The sequence below is a fragment of the Nomia melanderi genome, chromosome 13 (assembly GCF_051020985.1).
Source record: "Nomia melanderi isolate GNS246 chromosome 13, iyNomMela1, whole genome shotgun sequence".
NCBI classification, from domain to species: domain Eukaryota; kingdom Metazoa; phylum Arthropoda; class Insecta; order Hymenoptera; family Halictidae; genus Nomia; species Nomia melanderi.
In genome coordinates, this window is record NC_135011.1 from 13,942,934 (window position 1) to 13,967,962 (window position 25,029).

At 37.5% G+C, this 25,029-nt stretch overlaps 2 protein-coding genes across 5 annotated transcripts in view; both read right to left on the bottom strand.

The window, feature by feature from the left end:
• Positions 1-25,029, bottom strand: part of LOC116425661 (tachykinin-like peptides receptor 99D) — a 603,076-nt gene that overhangs the window by 484,137 nt on the left and 93,910 nt on the right. The window contains exon 2 of one of the 4 annotated variants that reach the window (XM_031973676.2): positions 5,809-5,872. The exons of 2 other annotated variants lie outside the window; for them this stretch is intronic. The gene's annotated coding sequence lies outside the window, so the exon portion shown is untranslated. Of the gene's footprint in view, positions 1-3,167; positions 3,204-5,808; positions 5,873-25,029 lie in introns of those variants that run through there. One more of the 4 variants, XM_031973678.2, reaches the window with a different exon arrangement.
• Positions 19,888-23,604, bottom strand: LOC116425623 (uncharacterized). Its single transcript, XM_031973589.2, has one exon. The coding sequence runs from the start codon at positions 23,602-23,604 to the stop codon at positions 19,888-19,890; it is 3,717 nt and encodes a 1,238-aa protein (XP_031829449.2).

The window sequence follows — 25,029 nt, forward strand, 5'->3', positions numbered from 1 at the left end:
TATTTTTAAGTCTTGTATCACTTACTACGTGTTTTTTTCTTCTATAGTTAAAATCATAACCCGTCTAAAACATTTCATTGCCATTGTATTAAATATGCATGCGTGTGCGTGTGAATGTTCATGATGTTTAGAATATTCTATAATATATATTATCTAAAATATTGATTTTTACATATTAACGCTATTCACTTTAATGAATCGAAAATATTCTAAATATACATGAAGTTAATGCATGATCACGAAGAATGTTCTGGAAGTTATGCGAGTGATATGGAAGTATATGAATGTATAAATGGAGCGAGGGATGCGACGTGTGTTGCGTCTAGTATATCCGTAAAATCAATATTTAAATTAGCCCTCAGATAAACCGTTTTTAGCGATGCTCACCCATAGCAGAAATAATAACCTTATGAAACCATTGAAAACATTTCTTTTTCTTACAACCTATCTAGAGGCAATAGCGGCTTTTTTACTTTATACTGAGATTAGTATTTTTACGGTAGTTTCCTCAACTTGGCATGTTCTGGTAAATTCAAAGAATGTCATAAACGTATTCCCTGCTAGGGTCGGGGCCTTAGGTATTTCCCGCATACGTCACTCCTCAGTACTCGCACTACTTGAGGACAACCGTTTGATTGGAGACGGTTACCTTGCAAGACTTGTCAACCCTTAATCAATGAAATAAACCGACTGCCTTTGCTTCACCGATTCCAAAAAATCCAAACAAGCCAATCGGCGCTTTTCACCCCATCGCTACTCATTCACCGAGGAAATTTAAGGGAAGATTTCTTCCCGAAAAAGCATAAGTTTCTCGTTCATCGACCAGCTATTGTTCTCCGAAGTGTGTCTTACAAACACTCTTCGTAATCTCGTTCGAATCCAAGTCACCTAATTCGAGGTGACCGATTCGACGCCACAACGTGAAATATTGCGTATTGAAAGAGCGAGTGTACATTACATAACGAAATAAAATTGATCCTATAGTATGAAAAACAAAACCATGACAAAATATTCGCATATTAATTTCAACAGAAATATTATGATTGAACTGTTACGAATTTATATTTTATTTTGATGCTTGCTATTTTTTGAAGGGGGGAACAAATATTCAAACCCATTTTATCACAGACAACAATTTCTTCAAGACTTACGGAAAGTTTCATTCTTCGAAATATGTGAGTTAGCCTCGACCGTTTTGAGATCAACGAGAAATGATAAAAGTGGGATAATAAATAAAAGAATGAGGATTTTCATAAAAGAGATAGACAGAAAGGGGACTTAAGAAAAGTAGAAGATTACCTCTTGAAATTTGCAGTGATAGAGGAAAGTGGGGTAAAACGGAACGATCCGTAAAACGGGACAATAATGTCTTTCATAGATAAAGAGTTCGTATCGAATTGATATCGCATGGCATGGTTCTAATAAGTCCTCGATGTAGTTTGAGATCGACTGCAGAGCAGTTCATGAGCTATTTTTCCATTAAAAGCATTGGAAAAATATTCAGTGAAGAAGTTTTGATGTTACATAGATGTTTGAAGCATTCTTTTTTAGCTTTCGATTAAAAAATTGAACAGGATAACTACAGTAATGAATTCTACGTTCCTTAAGCTGTATTTTTAACACCTACGTTATTTCTATATTTCATGCCAAACTATAAATTTTATATGCTGTTCTAACTTATGATACGCAGGGCAAAATAGTTGTCAAAATAGTTGAGTTCCCTGCTATTTGCTTTGTTTACAGTTTTAATTGGTTACGTGTCATCGTATTCATGTGTACCAAATTACAATCGAAGATGAGATAAAAACTGACGGATTAGATTTTACTAGTGCAAAAAAAGGTGACATACTTATTTGTGATTTTTGTTCAGAAAATCATGAATACGTATTTATGGTATACTTATGTTGGTTAACAATTAAACATATTCAGCTAGCAATTTTGATTGAGTAGAAATAAACATTTTATGTTTTTATATGACTTTATACGAGTGTTTCATTTTATCTTATAAATTTTGTGAAGCGGATATTTCAAGACAATAAATACATACACATATAAATATTTTATTAAAAAATCTTTTATTTTCTTATAGCTGAAGATCCACTTAAGACTTTCAAAAAAGGTTGCATACGTTATTGCTCCAGGTACTTTGTTTTTACGATTAAAAAAGAAACGTTCCATTTTACCCTACCTTCCTCTGCAACGTACTGCTCGCACAACAGATATTCCATTACGACAGAAATAATCGTACAGCTTCTAATAAAATTATCGAACATTCGTTCCCTTTTTTTAAAATGTCAGTTTACATTCTTGAGAAAACACACGTATACGGGGTGATTCACGTTAATGGTTACAAGCCTTTTTCACGGTTGAAGTTGAAAGAAAATGTCACTAGACGAAAATAAATATTACATAAGTATTACATTTTGCATGTATTCACAGTAACCGATTTATCTCACCTGTAATAATGCAGTACGTGCAATATATATGTATGTATAGGATAGAATACGGACCTAACTGGGACCATTTCGATTATTCCACAAATAGCGACTTCAGTAGAAAATGTTTCAGATAAATGGCTTTCAGGAGAACATGATAATGTATACATAATTGATTTTCCAATAGAAGAATGCGCAAAGTTCAGATGACGGACAATTTTGTTTTCTTAAATGGAATCATATAGGCTGTTCCGAAATTATGGCGCACAAACGAAAGAGTGTATACAACTCACTATGCTGAGTAAAGAAACCCTAGTGAACATGCTTCGAAATTTCAACGGTATTCGAGATCAAAATAGGTTTTGCTTTAAGAAAAATGTATTGCGATCGAATTGAGAACACAGACTTATCCTAAAAAATATCTGTGATATCAAAAATATATTAGACAAAAATTACAAAATGTGAAACATTACATATCGTTGCAATTCTTAAATGTATTGATGGCAGTACCCAGGGCCGTGCAAACTCGAGGGTATAAGGGGTACATCACACCTGAGCAACAACATTAATAGGGCGGCAAAAAAGAAATATCTAATATTTGTTTTATGCACCCAACATCTTTGAATTATGCAATGCAGTATAATTATTAATAATGTTGAGAGTGAGTCGGTGTACTGCATTGCTGCGAAGCAAGGTTTTTGAAAAATAATAATGCTAAATAAGCGTTTGTACCTGGACGGCAGATACCTTTGGCAGGCTCCTGGTGATATCACCACTACTGGCGAATCGGAAAATTTCAACACGGACAGTCATCAAATTGATAAATTAATTGAATATTTCACTCCTATCAGCCTTGAAAACTGCAGCTGATAAAACTTTAAATAAGTATGAGTCCGTCAGCTACCGTCACTACCGGCGAACTGGCAATGTGGGATGCTGATATCTTGGTCACGGCTTACGCAAAAAATTTAATTTCTAATAGTTTGAAAATACTTAAATATTAGCTTCAAAAGTATGGGATGGGCATTATAGAATTGTAACGTAACATTTGTGGGACGTTTCAGTGTCACCTCACGATCAAATACATCTCACCGTGATATGTAATATTTCACATTCTGTAACTTTTGACTAATATATTTTCTACATTACTGGTATCTTACGAGATAATTTGCTGTTCTCAATTCGATCACAATACATTTTTCTTAAAACAAAATCTATTTTTATTTTGGACACCGTTGAGATTTCGATCCGTGTTCAGTAAGATGTTACTCAGTTTTATAAGTTGTATGAGTTCTTTCATTTGTACATCATAATTTCAGAATACTCTGTGTCTTTTATTACATAATTATTAAATATCTTAATTTTCTTTTAAAAAGTATTAATCATTTCATAGTAAAAAATAGTTTATTTAGTAAGTGTTTTACCTTCAAGTACTCAAAGCGGTATAATTGAACCACTTCGGTAACTCACTGGCAACTGAAAATAAACTCTGCGTGGTAATACATAGTCAATTATTCGATTCAATCGTATAATTGAACTTTTAGAAAATTTCAGAGATATCTGCCAATTTTTGAACGTGGTACCCTAGTGGTTCAATTGTACCACTTTGAATAACTGAAGGTAAAATATATACCTCTTAAACTAGTGATTTCTTATTAATAGGTCAATACCTTTTTGTATAACACTGCGAGATGAATTGAATTGTGCAATAAAAAATATATAACTTCGTTTAAAAATACATACTCGACCTTCATATGACTTTTATGCGTTCTATTGGAAAATCAATTACACCAAATTAAATTTATAACTAATAAACTTTTATTTGAAACATTTTTCACGAAAATAACATTTTTGCAGTAATAGAAGTAGTTTCAATTGCGTGCCCCGTCCTGTATATACGTATAATAACGAATAATAGACAAGTAATTAAATAAACTAACCATAGGGAAATAATTCAAGTCGATTTTAAATACTAATTTCATTACATCAGCTACTTTTCGCTATTTCTAATAATAACAATTACATTTGGAAATCTTGTTTATTATCATTCAAAATAACAAACGTATGACAATTGTCACACTCATAATTCGGTTCTATCCTCAAATACAATGCATTAAAAACAAATTTTAACAAATATTTATTAAGTTTGGAAAAACAGACAATGTGATAATTGATAGTGATAGTTAGCAAGGTACGATTTTGAAACGTAAAATGCTTGGGCGTCGCGGATAAAAATCAGAGAAAGATGGGATTTCCAGTGACACGTGAACACAGGATAAGTTGAGATAAATTGCGAATGATATAGTATCTACCGATAAGAGGTAGAAGGTTACGCGACGGGAATTCCCTTCGTCGATTTTGATATTGGAATATCTAGATGATATATAAGTCACCTACAAAAAACTTTTTATTTTTGGGATTATATGAAAATAGCTTACAAACGGAAAACAAAAGTAATAAATTATAATATTGACATTGATATAAATAAATAAATTACTAAATCTTACATCCTATAAGAGATAGGTAAAGTTTATCATTTTTGTTGCAACTGTTTTAATACATTGGTTCATATGTGAACGACATGAGTCTACATATAAAACTGCTTCTATAATTTCCTCAGAAGTTTCGTTATTCATATTTAACTAAAATGATCGCAGAAAGTATTAAGAACATATAACTTATGCACAGTACATTCAAAAATGTATTTCTGTAGAAAAATTATATCAATAAATGAAAAAAGTGAGCTGGCTTTCGGAGGTAATATTTGTTATACAATGGTGACAACTAATACGTTCAACTTGCAATTTTCAATTAAGACATAAATGCTTTTTATTTTAAAATTTAAAAAGTCACTTCCTGTTAAAAAATATGTGTATTCCGAACAGTATAGATACTATAAACGTTGGTAACATTTCTTATAGTCCTCCAACATAGTAAAAACTTCTAAATTTTCGAAAGATCTATGTGAATAATTTTTTAATAGCAAAAGATATTATATTTAGTATTAGACAAAAGTTGTCGTTGTGAACTTTCACTTTCTCCCATTCGTAACGCTGATAAAAAAATTATATCTCAATTTATATTAAATATTAAATACTGAAATACGCTGAATTAAAGATAATATTATCTATCCTAAGCAATATCGACGTGATGTACAAGATATTCAAATCGTTAATGTGTCCACGAGGAAGTGACAAGTATCGAAATGAAATCAAATCTTAATGGAATGCGTATGAACTTTTTATAAAAACGCCAATAAATTTCTATATTTAAATCAAATAGAAACTGCGTAAACATATTCCGACATTTGTGTCTATTACTTTGAAATTTATAAATATCGCGTGAAATAATAATTTATGAAACAAATACTTACATTCTCCGAATTAAAACCAGCGACCGCGCTGCTATGCTTGTGTTTGTCTCACGGACGCGCTCACCTATAAAGAATTCAATGAGTGGTAACGAAAGTTTTTCACGATTATCTTGGACACTAAATGTCAGCAACATTTCTTTCAAACGAAAAAGTTGTTCGGAATGTACAATTCTTGCAATATTTAATGGTTTTATTAAAATCGATTACTGCGGGGATATACTAAAATTTTACTGGAATTTTTTACTTTAAAATTGACATAGAGTTTAAGTACATATAAAACCAAAACCAGTTGAAGTATGTTTAAAGCAAATATTTTTAACAAAGAGAAAATATAATATTATATAATTTAAATATACAAGAAATATTAGTTTGTCGCAAAAGTTTTTTCGCTCTATTCATACATAATGGAACACCAAACGAACTTATGGGACAACCTAATACAATACACTGGAAAGTGTGATTAATTCAATTAAGTAACCCCTTAAGTTGTTAAGGGGATTTTTCATTTGGAAGTTTTAAAGATCAATCTTTTTTTCTTGAGTTACAGACATTTGAGGAACACTGCTACTGCATAACGTGATATGTGACAGTAGATATATTTTTACATTACGTGGCACTTGCTGTGCCCTCGTTCATGACATTTTCTTTTATGTTTCTTTTTATTTCTCTATATGATCCTGGAATTGTTGACTAATTGTAAATACTCGATACATACTTTTCCAATCCGTAAAACCATCTGTTTCGTACGTAAACAACAGAAAAATTTTAAACGCATTTATCTCGAAAGCATGTTTTCCGGTCATGGTTGACATAATATCTCAAGATTCGGGTATTCGATTGACTTGAAATGTGAACAGGTTCTTTAGCAGTTTTGTTGCTATATTCAGTATCTCAATCTTTAAAAGATCTTAATTTTTTATAAATTTTTATTATGTTAAAAGCAAACAGAAAACCTTAAAAAATCTGAATTTGAACATTAAACTGCCGCTATTTGTTTACACGTTGAGATATTTTAATCTTTTTGCTAGATACTATAACCATATTCATACTGAAGACAATCACACTGTAAGGGCCCGAATCATGTCAATCATCTAGGCATGGTTTTTGAAAATGCCTTTCTTTAACAACATGTAGCTCCTAAGATTTTACATACTTTGATTATAAAAAAATACGTGGTATATACTTCAAATGTTATATGTAAAAAATTAACAAAAAGTGACATTCATATTAAAAAAAATACCATTCCCAAAGTAAAGCTAATAATTATTGTTCCAAACGAAAATACCACAACGGATTTTTCCGCAAAATATTTACTTGTTTCACTTTTTTTGGAACACTCTTCGATTTTCATATTCTTATAGTGAACTGTTCACAAGTAGCAGTGTGGACAGTTTTATTAACAATGTATAGCGAACGGCAAGCATCGGGAACAGAGAACTCGAACAAATAATAGAAGCTCGTGAGCTGGTACATTAAGAGATCTGATCATGAATTAGAAGCGTATGTGGATACATCTGGATGATTATGTAAGACATTGATCCCTCGCCGATTTGGATCACCTTGAAATGTGTTGTTGAAGACTTAATTTTGAACAACTGTTTCCTATACATGTTACCATCACTCGGTATTGGCTTTGATTGTTCAGTACAATAGCTATGAAGCATTAAAGTATCGCACTGCGTTAGGAATTTTCGTTTTTTATTTGCTTTCATTTAGATAATAGATTCGTTATTCATTATGCGACTCGGCCACTAACAAAAATGAGCTGAAATCGATTTATTGCCACGCGGCAATGACAAAAAACAGAAATGAGACTGACTACGACGCACTGAGACGTAAGGATAGAGGACGAAGCTGAAAGCAGTATAAACTTAGCTGATCATAATGTTGATAATCTAGATTGTGATTCTTTAGTTTTCAAGAAATTTTCGGAAAGGTATTTTATTAGATTCGTAAAAATTAATTTTCACATATTTTACTGACAATGAGAAAACTTATTCCCGCAAGACATAACGAGAATGAATGGAATAACAATTTTAATTGTTTGTGCGTGTACAAATATATAGAAACTATACTTGAATATGACATCACCCCTTTAAACGATTTAACTCAAATTCGTTTAGGATTCGTTTTTTGGAAGGGTCCTCTATAAACGATTCCTACCTACGCAGGATCGTTGTCGTTTTTTTGAAATATTACCTATGGAAAACATTTTCAGAGCCTCGAGTATCTACTTAAGTACTCGTTTCTCATTTTAACTCCAATATCTGCAAACCATCTGTGAAAGTTGTCGACGAAGAACACAAAGTCTGAATAGTGTTACTGTTTCCCATATTTTAATCATCCTTACTTTCGTTGATTCTTGAGATGTTATTGTTTCATTTTCTACAGTTACTTACATTCCATAGTGAACATTCACTGCACTATGAAGGTTTAAGCTTACAAGGAAGGGTATCGAACCCGGAAATTCAAAAAAATTATGAAACTTTGTATGTAAGTAGAGTAAATCAAGCATAATACATTGCAATTTTTTCGTGCCGAATTTCATTTTGAAAGAATGAAACCATCCCTTGAATAAAATGCAAATTTTTCTTTTCCGTAGATTATTCTGAGAATAGTAAGAGATAGCGAAAAAAAGTTTTAACAAAAAATACATTGTATGTTTCACGTCTATAATATTACAAAATAAAATTTTGAAACTTTTGAAATTGCAAAATAAGATTTTATGGACGTAAAAGAACAATGTATTTTTGGTTGAACCCTTTTTCGCTAATCATCTTCAAGATAATCCAAAAATCATTATCAGTATTATTTTAAGATTAAGAACAAACAATAATTTCAATAAATAGTCCTTCAGTTTGATTCATCGAATATCGATTTCAATAATATATGCATTTCACATCCTCGTAGCATAATAAAAGTCAAGAACTGTCGTCTCTATGCGATTTGTACCAATCGGACGTGTTTATTTTGTTTCACAAGTGCCGTTAAGTTCAGTGCCTTAGTATACTGGTGATTCTAGATTTCTTCTAGTTTGTTTACCATGTAGTCAAGCGTACACATATTTATCGTTTCATGTATACTGCTTTAACCCTTTAGCCTATGATTTCTTTCCCAATTGCGCTTAACAGAGATGTTTTATTGTTCATAATTCAATAAAAAGAGAGAAAAATTCTATACTTATTCTGTGTCTACGTTTACTCAGAAGCATTGCAATTAATAATAGAAAAATAATATTCAGTTCGGACTTTAAAGAATTAAGTGACATTTATATTTGTTAAATTTTATTCGAAATATTCACCACGAGTCTGACACAATATTGTAAGCCAAGGGGTTAACCATGGTATGTGTACTATGAACATGGCCTATGAGCACAAAGACCTTAACATGAAAGTTAATATTAATGTAAAATTAAAAAGTTAAGTATCACCAAAATCTTGAACGTTTTACGTAACACTATTCTTTTGGAACAAAGATAAGTAGAAACATTCATTAATGATTTGTGAGCACAATCCTTGCATTACACTATTACCGACAAGCAAGCAATTCAGAAGCGTCGGTCATCGCTGACTGACAGGCGCTTAACGTGTTAACAAAAACCCGTTAAATATTTAAATCGTACAGTCAACAAGTTCCTATGCTTCAGTTACAATCAATAACACATTTCTCAGCAAAGAATAAACGATTATAATTGACTCAATTGATGGTATAACCATAAAAGGTTATGCACTGGCAGTAGTTAACATCACCGGATCTAATGCTATTCTTGTCGATTTACGCATATCAAATAGTTATATTGGCATCTATTTCACTAACAAAATAACAGCAACAAATTTTGTAACAATTTATCCAAATTTATCAATTAGTAAAGCACTATGTAGAGGCAGTCAGACCACTATTAAATCCTTCCCAAAGAATTATCTTATCTAATGTATCTCTTTTTCTTTCTCATGATTATAATCATTATAGAAAATAATACCTTTAAACAAAATAGTATTAAATTAATCTCCAGGGTGTCTTTCCTTCAAGCAGGGTTGCAAAGTGCGGGATTTACACATTTTATAAATTTTTAGAGGCAATCTGGGTTTGCAAATCCAAACGACGTTTCGAAAATTTCCGAGTTTTTCTTAATTACCCATGATAACACTCAATATGTATAGTATTTTCACATCCACTAGTTATTTGATTTTTATGCAAACAAGCAGAACATGTAGCTAAACAATGCGACAACTCAATAAATATGTCAACGTCGAACAGTACTGAAACTGTAGGTCCAGTAAAGATAAATCTTAATAACATGGACAGTATTGCCGTACGCGATAGGCGGATGTCTTTCGAGCTTTACTGTGTTTGTACGTGGTGTTCCGATTAGGATTTTTCATCAAGAACATCCTCGTGTACAAGGAAAAGAGGAACACGAAACGCTCTAACAATAATAACTATAAACATTATTCAAAATACGCGGTAGAGTGGAATGATTATGGCTATGTTTTTACAACAAAGTTAATTCAGTACGCGATGGGTAAGTGTTGTCTGCCCTATCTGCAACAACGTTCTGCTGTGTGCAGCAAGCAATGGCTGCGATGAGACCCATTCCGGGGCGAAAATTCATAGTGGTCATTTTCCTTAAAAGACCTCATACATGCTAAAACATGTGGCGATGCAAGCAGCGACTCCTAGATTTTACAATGCGACTCGAGGTGTATGTAGGACAGTGTCAGTGAATTAGCAACAGCAGTAACTGGCATCCATGCCGGAGTCAAACTCCTGCATTCGCTGGCAAAGGAAAGGCGGTTTAGAATGGAAGAAGACGAACAGTTTCGTCATCACTGCTGTTATCGTAAAACTATTTGGACCACATGCCGTTCGCCAAAACCTCAAGTGGAGTCAAGGCAAAAATCAGGAGTCCTGGCATGGTTGGCGAGAAAGACTCCAGTAAAAAACGAGTAGAGGAGACCTATACAAAAGAATGTTTTCTGTCGTAGAACAATGACACGGCACTTGGAACGTGCGCCCTTTTTTTACTTGCAAAGGTTAATGATATAAATTGATCGATTTTGAACTTGACTGCCAACACAAATTTGTTACACGACAATATTCTGTGTGTTTTATAGAATCCAACATGCATAATTATTTATCTTGGAGATGGTGTGAATATTATAAAAGACAGGTCCGTAGTAATACTCGACAATCTATTCACTATCTTTTTAAAAATAAAATTATTAAATGGTGTCGCGATGTAAGGTGTTATTGAATACTCGCGACAAATATGTTTGCAAGTTATTTATTTATGTAGACGAGTGTTCGGAGGCAGAACGGGTAATCTGCTTTCTCGCGCCTTTCCGCTTTATTTATCTTCGTTTTCGGAAAGGCGTTACCCCTTGGAAACTTCGAGGGTGGAGCTAATTCCCTTCTCCAACGTCGCCTCAATTTTTGGCAGGGGAAAAATTGTGAATTTCTAATTCGGAATCTTTTTCCCGAGCCGCGCTGACCGTGCGGCCGAAAAAGCCTTAACGGGACATGGCTGGCAGCGTTTATGGTAGGGTAGCCTATTCAGTTACGCACGTGTAAAAAGTGTAAAATATTTTCGCCGACTTACAGACTTTAGGGTAGGCTTAATTTCCTATACCTAAACATCTGTAAGTGGTCAATGCTATTTCCTACCAACGCTGCGAGCCACGTACCGCTACAAATGAAATAAATAATTTTTTTCTAAATTATTAAATTCATTATTTTCATACTTGTGTGCTTTATCGGATATTGTTAGAATAAAATATTTGCCAAAAAAGAATAATAATAGTTTGGAGAAAAACATTGTTTTAAATATTCCGGTCAGACATTAAACAATGTTATATAATTTTAAGATATTTTATTTCTACAGACTGAAACTCCCATGTAACAAAAATTGTATGGTCGCTTCAGAGTATTCGATATCAATTTATAATGAACTTTTTAACTAATTTCTGGAGTGACTATTTCGATATGAATGACCAATTAGTTTTATGTTTACGTTTGCGCACTGTAGGGGCAACATCACGCTGTAGAGGGAAACCGACCAATAGGAGACTAGATGCTCAAGCAGGACTCGTGAAACTTGAAACTCGTAATCCGTTTCAACAGTGTAAAAGGTCTCAGACTCTAATGCTGGGCTGTATGAGACCTATGTAGGAGTCACTGTTTGCGTCGCCGCATGTTTCAGCGTGTATGGATCCCATAATGGAAAACTCTTTGCTAATTGGCTACTGTCGGATTGGTTAGCCAATCAGCAGAGCTGAGTCGTGTAAGCTACACTAATTGGAAACTTATTTATTTACTTCATATGGACCATATATTTCTAATATATTTAACTAAACATATGTACAGAATATATAATTGTTCCTTGGAAAAGTAAATGACAAATAATATAACATAATAACACAAGTATACGTATGTGTAAAATATAAGAAGAGGAATGTAAAAGAAACGTGTGTATGTACGTAAACTATAAGTGACAACAAAATATACGCATACATAAACTATAAATGTAAGTAATATATACATACAAACAAATAAGTAAATATAAATAACGTATACATATGAATAAATAAACTATAAATATAAACAATATATATTAAAGTTTCAATATAGTACACGGAATATATGAAATAATAATTATACTATATAATTAGAACTATCAGAATCGCTATCTCACTATTCTGACGTTGAAGAAGTTCGGTTTGTTGTGGAGCTGGATAGAAGATCTAATTGACTAATTGTAATACTTTTTCGAGCAACAAATTTTTCTGTTTTGTTTTTAAACTGCTCTATAACTATTAATGACTGGATCAGGTGTAATTAGAAACATTGATATCAGATAACGGTTCATGAATATTTTCTTAATAGTGACGGATGTACGACATGGCGCGGCCACGAAACAAAAACTTAAAAAAAATATCATTCATGGGGTCGCAGATGATAACGAAATTACTTCTATACGGTTTCAAGTAAAGATCATTGAAATTTCAAGACAGAATCTCCTGGAGTTCGTTAATTCTTCTATTTCAAAGTCCGCTGAGTGACATGAAAAATAATATTTAGAAAGATCTCCAAAAATTACTGTAAAAAACATTATTCACAAATTTTGCGAATTGCCATGCAAACGTTTACTTATGTGAATTTCATAAGTACTAAATAAAAATGTAAAAAACTTACTAGTTTTTTGTAACACAATCTTCTTTGTGATGAAAATGAAGGTATGATTCCGTCGTGTTACACTTTAGTGTCCTCATGCGTTGATTTTCACGTTTATATGGATATTAAATTATTATGCGTGTCATTAATATCATGAAACATTCTGAAACAAGAATTCATAGAGGATATATCTCATTCCTGACTTGACTTTTTCCCTCCTAGATTGGCCCATTGCGCGCTTGAGAGCTCGAACGTCTCGGATACTTATTCGGTTCGAGCACGCTAGGTCTTTTCCAGCCGAGACGCACTCTCGAGTACCCAGTACATTCAAGAACTCGTACACCTCTACTGATTCATCGTCCCTACCAACTATTAATATCTTTGCACCCGTTACATCAACCGATTATGAATCAGATAATTAGTACCACCAATATAAACAATTAAACTTCCTGAATTACACGGTCCAACAAATTTGAACTTTGTTTGTGTTTTGCAATAGCTACTAAGTGCTTCTTATAGAATTCCTTGCCTTAAATACGAATCCGAAAACCAAATTGCTGGATCACTTTCAATTTTCAAAAAACATGGGTTTTTGTAAAAGCGGTCGAATTTTTTAAAGAAATAAGTATTACGACACAAACTAAAAACGATAGCCAGTTCAAATTTGTCGTAGAAAATAGAAGAGTTGTTCGAATATGTGTAGCTATAGAAATTTGGAATATTTCGTGTCATTATATAAATACTTGTAAATAATGATCAAAGTTTAAAAAAGTGTTGATGCGCGTACTGTACTGGAGGTCCCACGTTAGCCAAGCCGATCATTGGTTCAAAAGTGAAGAGGGGCAAGGGAACTCTTCCACTCACGAGGCTCGAGCCTCGGCATGCGCCTCGGCATAATAATGACTATGCATCCAAAAGCCCAGCGTTGTGAGTGGAAAAGTCCCATTGCCCCCCTTCACTTTTGAAACAAAGCTCTACTTGGCTAACGTTGGGCATCCACAGTACTCATTTCTGTTACATTTTTACGAAAAGTGCGTTGGCTAGCATGCATTTACAATAAAGCAATGGTCTCTGCAGACATTTCTGAAGAAGAAACCTCCCGCAGAAAGTATGAGAACAGTTTTCCTTTCGGACAGATAAGGAAATCTCCGGCGAGAGCGCGTGCTCAGAGCTTTGGCGCTACACAGCCATCGCTCGACAGCCACAGCTCATTAGGGCCGTGACTTCGCGCTGTATACGGTCTATAAACCTAGGTTCCGAGCACTTTTTATACAAGGTGTAACAATATTGTTGCGCACAAATGATAGGGCGTATACAACTCACTAAACCGAGTTAAAAAAAATTCCAGTGAACATGCGTTCAAAACTCAAATAGTTCCCGAGGTAAAAATAGATTTAGTTTTAAGAAAAATTTATGGGAATCAATTTAAAAACACCGAAGTATCTCGAAAAATATCAGAGATACGAACATATGTGTCAAATAAAAGTTACACAGTATAAAATACTATATGTCACGGTGGGAGGTATTTGGCCGTGACGTGACCTTGAAACGTCCGGCAAAGATCAATTCTTAAATAAAACCTTATAGTTTCTATTGCATATTTTTGAAGCCAACATTCAGACGTTTCCAAACCAAAGACATGAAATTTTTCACGTCAGCCGTTATCAAGATATTAGCATCGAAAGTTGTCGGTTCGAAAAAAACTGTATAAGAACCCCAATTATTCCGCGAACCTTCTTCTTCTTCTACTTCTTCTTCAGTCATAGCTTCTCGAGTTATAACCGAGTTTATCACCGATATTTATTCCATTCGTTTAATTGTAGGCATCAAGTGTGCCGATCCGTGCACAAACTGTAATAAAATAATTCAAATAGTTACACTTCTAGCAATCAATAAGTGTTACACAAGAATTGTAACGTAATCTTTGGTATATACAAGTTGTTATGTGTTGTTGTTGTCTCCAGAAACAATAAATGGATAAATATACTATACAGTATTATACAGTAAATCTACAATAAATTTAAATTGAATTTAAATACATATACTAACATTGTAAATGAACTTTTCTGTTATTGAAATGAAAAATATCGAGTAATCTGAAACACTATGGTGTGTTTCACGAAAAAAAAGCCCTTGAAGCTCGGGCCCAGTGCCGCGCGTGGACGTTTTCCTTTGCCCCTCTTCATTTTTGAGCTATAGGCCGGCTGAATTCAGATCAGTAACACACTGTAGACCCGACATTTTGCGATGTGTCGTGTCTTTTTGCGATGTGTCGTATCAATCTTTTTTTTTGTCGCACACATATTGCTATTCTTTTCTCGGTGGTCCTACTTCGACCGTTTCTGTGGCAACGAGACAGTGTGCCGATGTTTATTGGGGAACGCGCAAGGCTCGCGTTGCAGCTAATGGCGGATGACGAGTCGTTGACGAATTCGAGCTCTTCTACGCTAAGAGTGAAAGGGAACTTACATATAACACTCAATTATTATATTTAAAGACAAATACAAAGATTCTGACAACTTTTGTCTCAATGAAAGACTACACGAAAGCTACATAAAATTCAATGTTAGAACATACATACATGGTTTAATAGGTAGAAAGAAATAAAGCAATACGAAAAGCAATCAAATTTATATTGAAACAGTTCAATGCAAATATAGGAAAGCTTGACTTTTACGCGTATCTTTCATAGTAACACACTTGCCTGCGAGATTAAGGAAATGTATATTACATTTTGAGTAAAAAATTGTCGATATTCAAGTTATCGCAACTTCTTGAAAAGAAATAGTAGGACATTTCCACTGGGCTCATTTTAATGCCTAATGTTTCTACGTTTGCAATTCATTATTGGTTTTGGTGTAAAATTTTTGTATATCGTATAACCAGTGGGAATGAAAACATACTTTCCGCTTTGAAATCTTTAAATTTTGGTTTTTAAATAGATTTAAAGATTTAAATTTTCCTTTTACAATGATGTCTTAAATCTTAGAATAAATTTGAGTACAGTGAACACGAAAGGAATATACAAACTGAACACGCTAAATTTACACATTTTTGTAATATATTGATTTGTAATATATTGTAATACATTGATTATCAATACATACATGTTATTTTCGGTTATTTTAATGCCAGCGGCATATTATTCATTCATGGTTCAATAAAACGATAAAAAATTGTATTTCAAGTTTTAAAAGAATAATTGTAAATGAGTAACTCCAGTCTTTAAATATATGATGAAGATACTTGTGAAAAAAATTTTTTCAATATTTGCAGAGATGTTGAGTATAGAGTATACACTAATCGAATGCACCATTCTTTGACGCGCAGAATGTCGTATCGCGGAGTTACTATATAAAGAAGTATTGTCGCATTAATTTCATTATGAACTGCATTTTTAAACTTGCCTTTTTTTAAGCAGAACTTATAAGAAACTGATTATATTTTTCTGATAATTTTAAAGGTATTATTGTAGGATGAAATATATAAAATAAGAATATATTTATCATTATATTGTTCGGAAGTAATGTTTAAACGGACACTAAAGTTCTATATGAATAATATCTTCTGAGATAAAAAAGATTGTTGAAACTTCTAAACGTTATGGCGTAAACTATCTTCGACGAACTTACATATGTAGAAACCTGATTTATCAAGTCATCGAGAGAGCAACACTATTTAGAGAACGGAAAAGGACACCATGCTGTGCCTCACAATGTGACAACGTTGTCCGATGTTCTGTTGTCGCAGCAGGCTCTTCACCAAAATGCACGGTCAGAAGCGAACTACCTTCGAGGGCTCTTCTTTCATAAAACAGACCATAGTCTGCTTCATTCGTATGCCGAGTATTGTGCTATGCGTCGAATAGATTGCAGTGAAGGCGCGGATCAGAAAATGTAGGGTAGAATTTTGTCTGATAAACCACGTGTCAACCACGAAAATATTTCTGGTTGAGTAATTTCGAGTCTTTGTCATAGAGCTTCAATCAAGCATTGTACATATATATAAACTGTATATCTCGTTCCTGTTCTGTAGTTTATTTCACCACGTTTATTGATTGGCGAATTGAGACTCGTGTTATTGCTTTTTATTTTTCATGTTTTATGTCTTCAAAAGATATCAAGAGAAACCCAAAGAAACTATGTAGGTACTTTAATTTGCTTTTGAAATATTAACTTTAATTACTGACTAAATGATATGTAATAATTGAAATTTAAGAATGTAACAATAATGGTAACAAATGATATTAGTTAAACTTTATTAATGTCTGTTTTCATTGTTCATTTACTTTCGTTTTCGATAGTATACAGAACGAAAAAATTATACTGCTGAGAACATTTACTTTAAAAAAATTACAGTGGCCTTCATATTTCGATAAAATAGCAAAATAGCAAAAAAGCAAAAAACTGATGAAGTGCTGTATTTCCCTTTGGAAACTAAGCAATGTTTATTTGAAACGTTTTTTCGTATGACGAATAATTTTCAGGTTTTTATTACGAGACTCACCCTGTATAAAATTGATTGACAAGATACAGCAACTTTGAGTATAGTGCGATATTAATCGGAATAGCGTACTTTGGACATTCCGTCGTAAATGTTTATTCGCTGTTAGAGTATAAAGTTGTCAAGATGGTCTACGTTTTAGTATCTTCTTCACAATACCATTCGTTTTTTTGTATAATACATGTTGTGGATAAACCAGAACTTTCTTCTTCGTACCTATACTGCGCACTAGGAAAAATGTTTAAGAATTTTAGAGAGGAATAAAAGGATCAGAGTATTATCATGTAGAATTCCGACGTTTACTGTTTGCATTGCGACGTCAATAGTTCCTGCAAATACTGTAATTCGCTGAATGTAATAAATAAAGTAGTAAAGATACCATTCTTTTTTACTTCTTGAACGATCGTTTCATGCGAACTATTTCTTCAACGTAAATATAGCTTACAATTTCCGAATACATCTCCTTCTAAATATTTATATTGTAATACATCTTTGATCTTACAATATATACTATTAAACTGTTTCAATTTCTCACGAAAAAGAATTAGTAGCAATATTAAATCCGATATGAAGACAAACGTCAACGAATCTACAATAACGATTCCATCCATAACTAAAATTCTTTAAACAGATACACTTACTGTTTTCCTTATAACTAATTATTATGTAACTAAAAATCAGTTATAATACTACGTAAGAACCAATTAAGATAGACCGAGAAAAATCGGATCAGTTCAAAATGAACAACGAAAAACTAACAGTTAAAACTGAAAATAAACATTTTCTTTTTACAAATTTATTATTAATATAACAATAACATTCAACATCAATATCAGCAAAAAATTGACCGGAGTGAATCGGACACTGTTCATTCTTCAGCTTTTTACTTCTAAAATGAAATTTTCTCAGTTTTTTAATAATTTTTCTTACTGATATTATAGCTGAATGTGTGTTAATAACAAATTTATGGAAGAAGTTTATGGAACTATTAGTTTTCCACTTATCATTCCGAAATTTAAAAAGAAATGACATTTATTATAAAAACTTTGTGTTTAATTAAAAATTGTAGAATTTAATGATAATAATATCAAATATTGACTTTTAACACTATATCTATTAGCACAGTTTTCGTCGCACATCTTTTTGCAAAGATTGCATTGAACCCAATCTTTTGATGGTGGGTGGATAAATTTTTCATTTCAATAAGTGCAATATGATTCTCTGGAAAATTCCGTATTTATGTTCTTAATTCATTCTTCCTTTAATAGTGCTCTCCTTTGACCTCGTCTTGAACTTCTTAAATTGTTTTCCAAGAAGTATCATTTTATTGACAGGTGATGTCAAATGTATAATTTCGTGAAGCTAAACGTGTATTCGTCCGTTGACGCGTTTCGCTTTATTCGTATGAGTGCCCGCCAAATTAATTTTGGGCACCTGGATCCGGTGGTGAAGCAGTGGTGCGAATATCTTGCGAATGGCTCGACCGATGGAGCAAGACGATGTTCGAATGTCAGACGTTCTTGAAGATGTTAGCGAGTGTTCGTTGCGAGTGTTCGTTGCGAGTGTACTCTCGAATGCGTGTAGAGAACTGTTCGAATGCGTGTACAGAACTGTTTGAATGCGTGTACAGAACTATGGAATTGAACAGTTCTTGTCGAGTGCGTGTGGATAACTACTCTTCGTCGGAACTCTTGCACCCACAAGTCAACTTTCTTACCCCTCCTTCGGATGTATGGAAGGGGATGCTGACGGAGTGGGAACAAGAGATCGACGAAGTTTCGAGTAAAAAATACATTTGGCAACAGCGAGAAAATACCGCTACCTGGACGAACGTGCAAGGGTGTACCCCGATGCGAGTACGCACCCTTGTCCGCAGGTAGTCCTCGCTGTTGCGCGTACATTTGGTGAGACAACGAAGGAAAACCCGTTACGTGGGCCCATGTGTACATGCCTACCTAAGTACGGGCACGTACCCATGGCCGCGGGTAATCCTCGTCGCTGCGCGAGAATTCGTCTGGTTTATGACAGGGGCGATTTTTGTACGGGACAGAAAATGCGAGGCTGACTTGCTCGATGGCCGAAGCCGGGCCGCGGATCAACTGTCCTGAACGCTCGATCGTGTTTGCGCCCGTGTCATAAACCAGAACCGTGTATCGACGTGCCGCGGTCCTCGGTATCCTGAAGGGCCCCTTGTTCCACGACGGAACATGCTCCCCCCGTTGAGAGACCCTGTCGATCAATTATGCGTACGAGTGTTGACAATGTGTGACTGTAATATACAATTTGCGGTAAGGGGTCGTGTTGACGACGAAGACTTAATCCTAAATTCGCGTGATGATCCGAGAGGACGATCTTCTTCTCGTGGAGGCCGTGGACTGCGCGGATGATCCAGTCCACCCTGGGATGTTAAGCATTGTCTTCCGTCGGAAGAAGCGCGAGTTGCTTAACATTTCGTTTGTAGGTGCCGTTGACCGTGCGTACGGTGACCGTCCGAATGATATCATCTGACCCTGGATGCACTGCCTCGATGCGACCAAGGTGCCATTGTAGAGGCGGCAGATGGTCATCTTTGATGACTACGAGGGATCCCTCCTTGATCTGGTGCGACCCCTTAGTCCACTTTTGTCGCACGTTGAGGTGGTGGATGTATTCCTTGTGCCACCGAGTCCAAAAATCCTGCTTCACCTTTTGAATGTGCTGCCAGTGGGACAGGCGGTTGGTAGCCGTGTCCTTGAAATCTGTCTCTGGCATGCTCGTTAATGAATTGCCAATCAAAAAGTGGGCAGGAGACAATGCGGAGGGATCGTTCGGATCGGAGGAAAGTGGGGTTAATGGACGGGAGTTCAATATCGCTTCGATCTCGATGACGAACGTGTTAAACTGTTCGAACGTGAACAGTTCCTCACCCACGACGCGCTTCAGGTGGTGTTTAAATGACTTAACCGCGGCCTCCCAGAGACCCCCGAAATGGGGCGAAAGGGCTGGCATGAAGTGCCACGATATCTCCTTGTCCGCGAGGAAACGTTGTACCCTTTCGCTCTTTTGGAGATCTCGGTAGACCTCGGTTATTTCATTGTTGGCACCTACGAAATTTGTGCCGTTGTCGGAATAAAGGTTCCGACAAAGGCCACGTCGCGCGATGAAACGTTTTAAGGCGGCCATAAATGCTTCTGTAGTCAAATCGCTGACTACTTCAAGATGGACGGCTTTCGTCGCAAAACAAACGAACACCGCGACGTATATTTTAACGCGTGCCCGATTTCTGTAGCGGCGCTCCTCGATCGTGAAGGGGCCACAATAGTCGATCCCGCTATTGTAAAATGGGCGATTCTCCGTCACACGCGCGGTGGGTAAATTGCCCATCAGGTAGTCGATTGGTGGAGGGTTTACCCGGAAACACTTGACACACCGTCGAACAGTTTTCCGGACCCTGTTTTTCCCGTCGATGGGCCAGTAGTGTTGTCTAATGTTGTATAAGGTGGAATTGATCCCCGAATGATGGCCGTCGAGATGGGCTTGGCGCACGATGAGGTCGGTTACATGATGACCTTTGGGCAGCAATACCGGGTGTTTTTGCTCGAAAGGAAGATCGGAATTCTGTAATCGGCCTCCGACCCGAAGAATTCCTTTCTTGTCGCGAAACGGGTGTAACGGTAGTAATTTGCTCTTCGCCTCTAGGTCGCGATCGGACTCGAGGCGATGTATGTCTGCCGCGAATGCCGAGGCCTGCGCGATTTTCAGGATTCGTTCATTGGCTCGACGGATTTCCTCGACTGATAGCGGTCCGGCTACGCGATAAGCTCTTTTGAACCGCAGGCAGTAGGCGACTATCCGTCGAAGCCGTTTTATGCACGAATATCTATGCAGGATCTCGTCACCCTGCACGCTGGGTGTCACGAAACAAGCAACCGTTCGCGAATCAGGCACCTCCGCTGAGGGGACGAATCCGGATTCTGGCCAAGTCGAGCGGTGGTGGCTGAGCCAAGTAGGCCCATGGCGCCAAATCGAGTCAAGGAGGAATTGCGATGGTGTCTGTCCGCGCGAAACCAAGTCTGCCGGATTGTCGTTCGACCGTACGTGATTCCACGCGGTAATATCGGTTTTTGTTTGTATGTCTGCCACGCGATTGGCTACAACGGTTTTTAATGTATTCGGTTCCTTTTGTAACCAATTTAATACGATTGTCGAGTCAGTCCAAAAGTATGTTTTGTCGAGTCGGTAAGTAAGTGCGTCGCGTACGGTCGTGTAGAGTGATGCGAGGAGGACGGCACCGCATAGTTCTAGACGAGCGAGAGTGGCGGTCTTTAACGGTGCGACTCGAGATTTTGCGCACAACAAGTGAGATTTGATGTTCTCCGCGGAATCTATTGTGCGGATGTAAATGCAAGCTCCATAGGCTCGTTCGCTCGCGTCGCAGAACCCATGGAGCTCGATACGTCTAGCCGCGCGTTGAGACACGTGTCGTTCAAACCGAACATGCTCCAACCGCGGCAATTCTTTGACGTACGTAGTCCACTCCGTATGAAAAAGAGCTGGGAGTGACTCGTCCCAGTCTAACTGCAGTTGCCACAATCGCTGTATCAGGATTTTTGCGGTGACGATGACCGGCGCGAGCAGTCCCAAGGGGTCGAAAATTTTCGCGATTACGGACAGAACGGTGCGTTTCGTGACCCTTCGGTTGGGGTTCGAGTCGACTGCATAGATAATGCTATCGCGGCGTGAGTCCCATGATATTCCGAGGGTTTTTATTGTTGGATCGCCAAAAACCTTCGGGTGGATTTGCGATGCGGAGAGTCCGCTGAGGAGTCGCGGATGGTTGGACACCCACTGTCGGATGTTGAGTCCTCCGCGTTTCAACATCTCGATTGTTTGGTCCCGAATTTTTATTGCCTCGTTGTACGTGTTTGCTCCTGTCAGTAGATCGTCTACGTATACGTCTCTCCCGAGGACATTTGCTGCGAGGGGACAGTTGTCCTTTTCGTCGATCGCGAGTTGACGGAGACATCTAATCGCAAGATACGGGGCCGAAGTTAAACCGAAGGTGATAGTGTTTAATGCGTATGTCTGTATTTTGTTCTTGTCGTCGCGCCACAAGATGTACTGGTATGGTCGATCTTCGCGCCGGACCATAAATTGTCGGTACATTTTTTCGATGTCCTCGGTTAAAACGTACGCGTGCATCCGAAATCTGATGAGGAGCGTAAAAAGGTCATCCTGAATGGTGGGCCCGGTCATCAAGGTGTCGTTTAGCGAAATTCCAGTGCTTGACTTTGCTGAGCCGTCGAATACGACGCGTACCTTCGTGGTGTCGCTTGACTCCTTGATGACCGCGTGGTGAGGCAGGTAGAAACCCTTTGCATCGGGAGTCTCTACCGGCTCCATATGACCCAATTCGAGGTATTCTCGAATGACCGCTGAATATTCACGTTTGAAGTTGGGATTTTTTTCGAATTTACGCTGCAACGAGAGAAGCCGACTCAGAGCGCGCGACCGAGATTCTCCAATGTTGTGCCGCTTCTCATTGAATGGTAGCGCTACGATATACCGTCCCGAATCATCGCGTGAAACGTGCTGCGTAAAATGAGCTTCGCATTCCTGTTCTTCTGACGTCAAGAATCGCGTTTGCGGACCCTCCTCAACCTCCCAAAACCTTTTCATGTCGAAGTTTAGGGTGGCAAACAGCGTCCGTGGTGGTCTCGGTCGTGACGTCGTGGTCGTTGACGACACGCTCCCCCCGATGATCCATCCGAATTGCGTTTTTTGGAGGATCAATTCGGATCCGCTGTGCGGGGAGAGATCGACCTGCCCGATGCTGAGGCACGCGAGTGACGGCCCGGTGCCGATGAGCATATCCACACTTCCTGATCGATGGAAGTGTGGATCCGCTAATCTAATGTTTCCAGGAATGCGAAGCATCGCGCGATTGATGTGACGATCCGGTGTGGGTCCCGAAATTCGCGGAATGGTGAAGAACGTGAGTCTGCGTTGAAAATTTGAAATTCTGGATCTAACGGTGGTCGCGACGAGTCTATTTGTGATCGTGTTGAATTGATTTAAAGTTTCTATTGTGGCTGTATGCTTTTGTGACGGGAGATTCAATTTCGCGGCGAAGTTTTCCGTCATGAAGTTCGCGCTGGAGCAGGTGTCGATTAATGTCCTTCATTCGACTGGGTTTTGATCGTGATCCAGAACGTGTACGATCGCGGTAGTCAGGATGTTGTCAGTGGGAGTATCGAACGCGGAGGCCGTGAGAACGTGCTGGGTCTCGCGGCGGTTGGGTTTGTGTTGGCGTCATTTCCTATGGATGTCTGCATCGCGGTGCAGCATCGTGTTGTGCCCCCCTGTACAAACGCGGCAAGACCCGGCTCGACAATCCTCCGTCTTATGGCCCCTCCTTAGACAATTGAGGCATAGTTTGTTTTTTCGCGCTGTCTCAATTCGTTTCTTCACCGGCATTTCCGTGAATTTCGCGCATAGATAAATCGGGTGTGTGTCTTGACACACTTCGCAACGCGCCGTCGAGTTCCCGGGTGAACTCGTTAAGGATGATTTCGACCCTTGTCGGCGACGTAATCTAGGCGACGGTGGCGGTGAAGATCGAGGTGTCGACGGCGGAGACGATCGAGGAGTTACTGGCGGAGACGATCGCGGTGTCGAGGTCGGCGTTCTTCGCTGCGGATTGGCCGATAGTGTCATCGCGTACGTTTGATGCCGTTGAGCTTGAGTGGCGTGGGGTGTATGAGGACGTGGTGATCGTTGGCTGTATTGTGACCGCGTCATTGGTCGCGGTTTCGTGATGGTCTCGTTCATATGGTTCTGTCTTTGTCGTGGTGCGCATGTTGGTCCGTACTCTTTCGATTGGTGGGACGCGAGATGCAAAAATGTGAAAATGTCCCCGATTCTTGGTGCGTCCGTGTTTTTGAGGGTTCGTTCCCACGCCTTGCGGGTTTCCCAGCCCATTTTTGAAATGACGACGCTACAGAGAAAATCATTGCCGATGTCGTCGTCGGATAATTTGCGACCGAGGGCTTGCAATGACCGGACGTGCGTTTGCATGTGGTTTACGAGATCGCGAATCGATTCCGATGAATCGTCGTTCATCGCGGGGGTGTCGCGGAGGTGCGCAGTGTGCTGGAGAATGAGTACCCGCTTATTGTTATAAATTTCGTTTAGGTGGGTCCACGCGGCATCATAATTATCTTCGGTTATTGAAAATGCGCCGATCGCGTCCGCGGCCCTTCCATTTAAAGATAACCTGAGATAATTTAGTTTCTGAATTTTTGATAAACCGGGTTGTTTGTGGATGAGCGTTTGGAACGCATCCTTGAATGTTATCCAGGCTTCTATTCGGCCGTCGAATTTTGGCAAGTCAATCTTCGGTAGATTGACCGGAATGGAACATGTTGTCGGGGATGCTGGAGATTTCGTCGATGCATCGCTTGTAGAAGGTGCGGCGTCCTTTTTGAGCGTGTCAAATAGGACGTCCGCTTCTGCTATGACGTCGTCGAATTAATCTGTAGTATTGTCGCGTTCCGCTTCGGCTTCGTC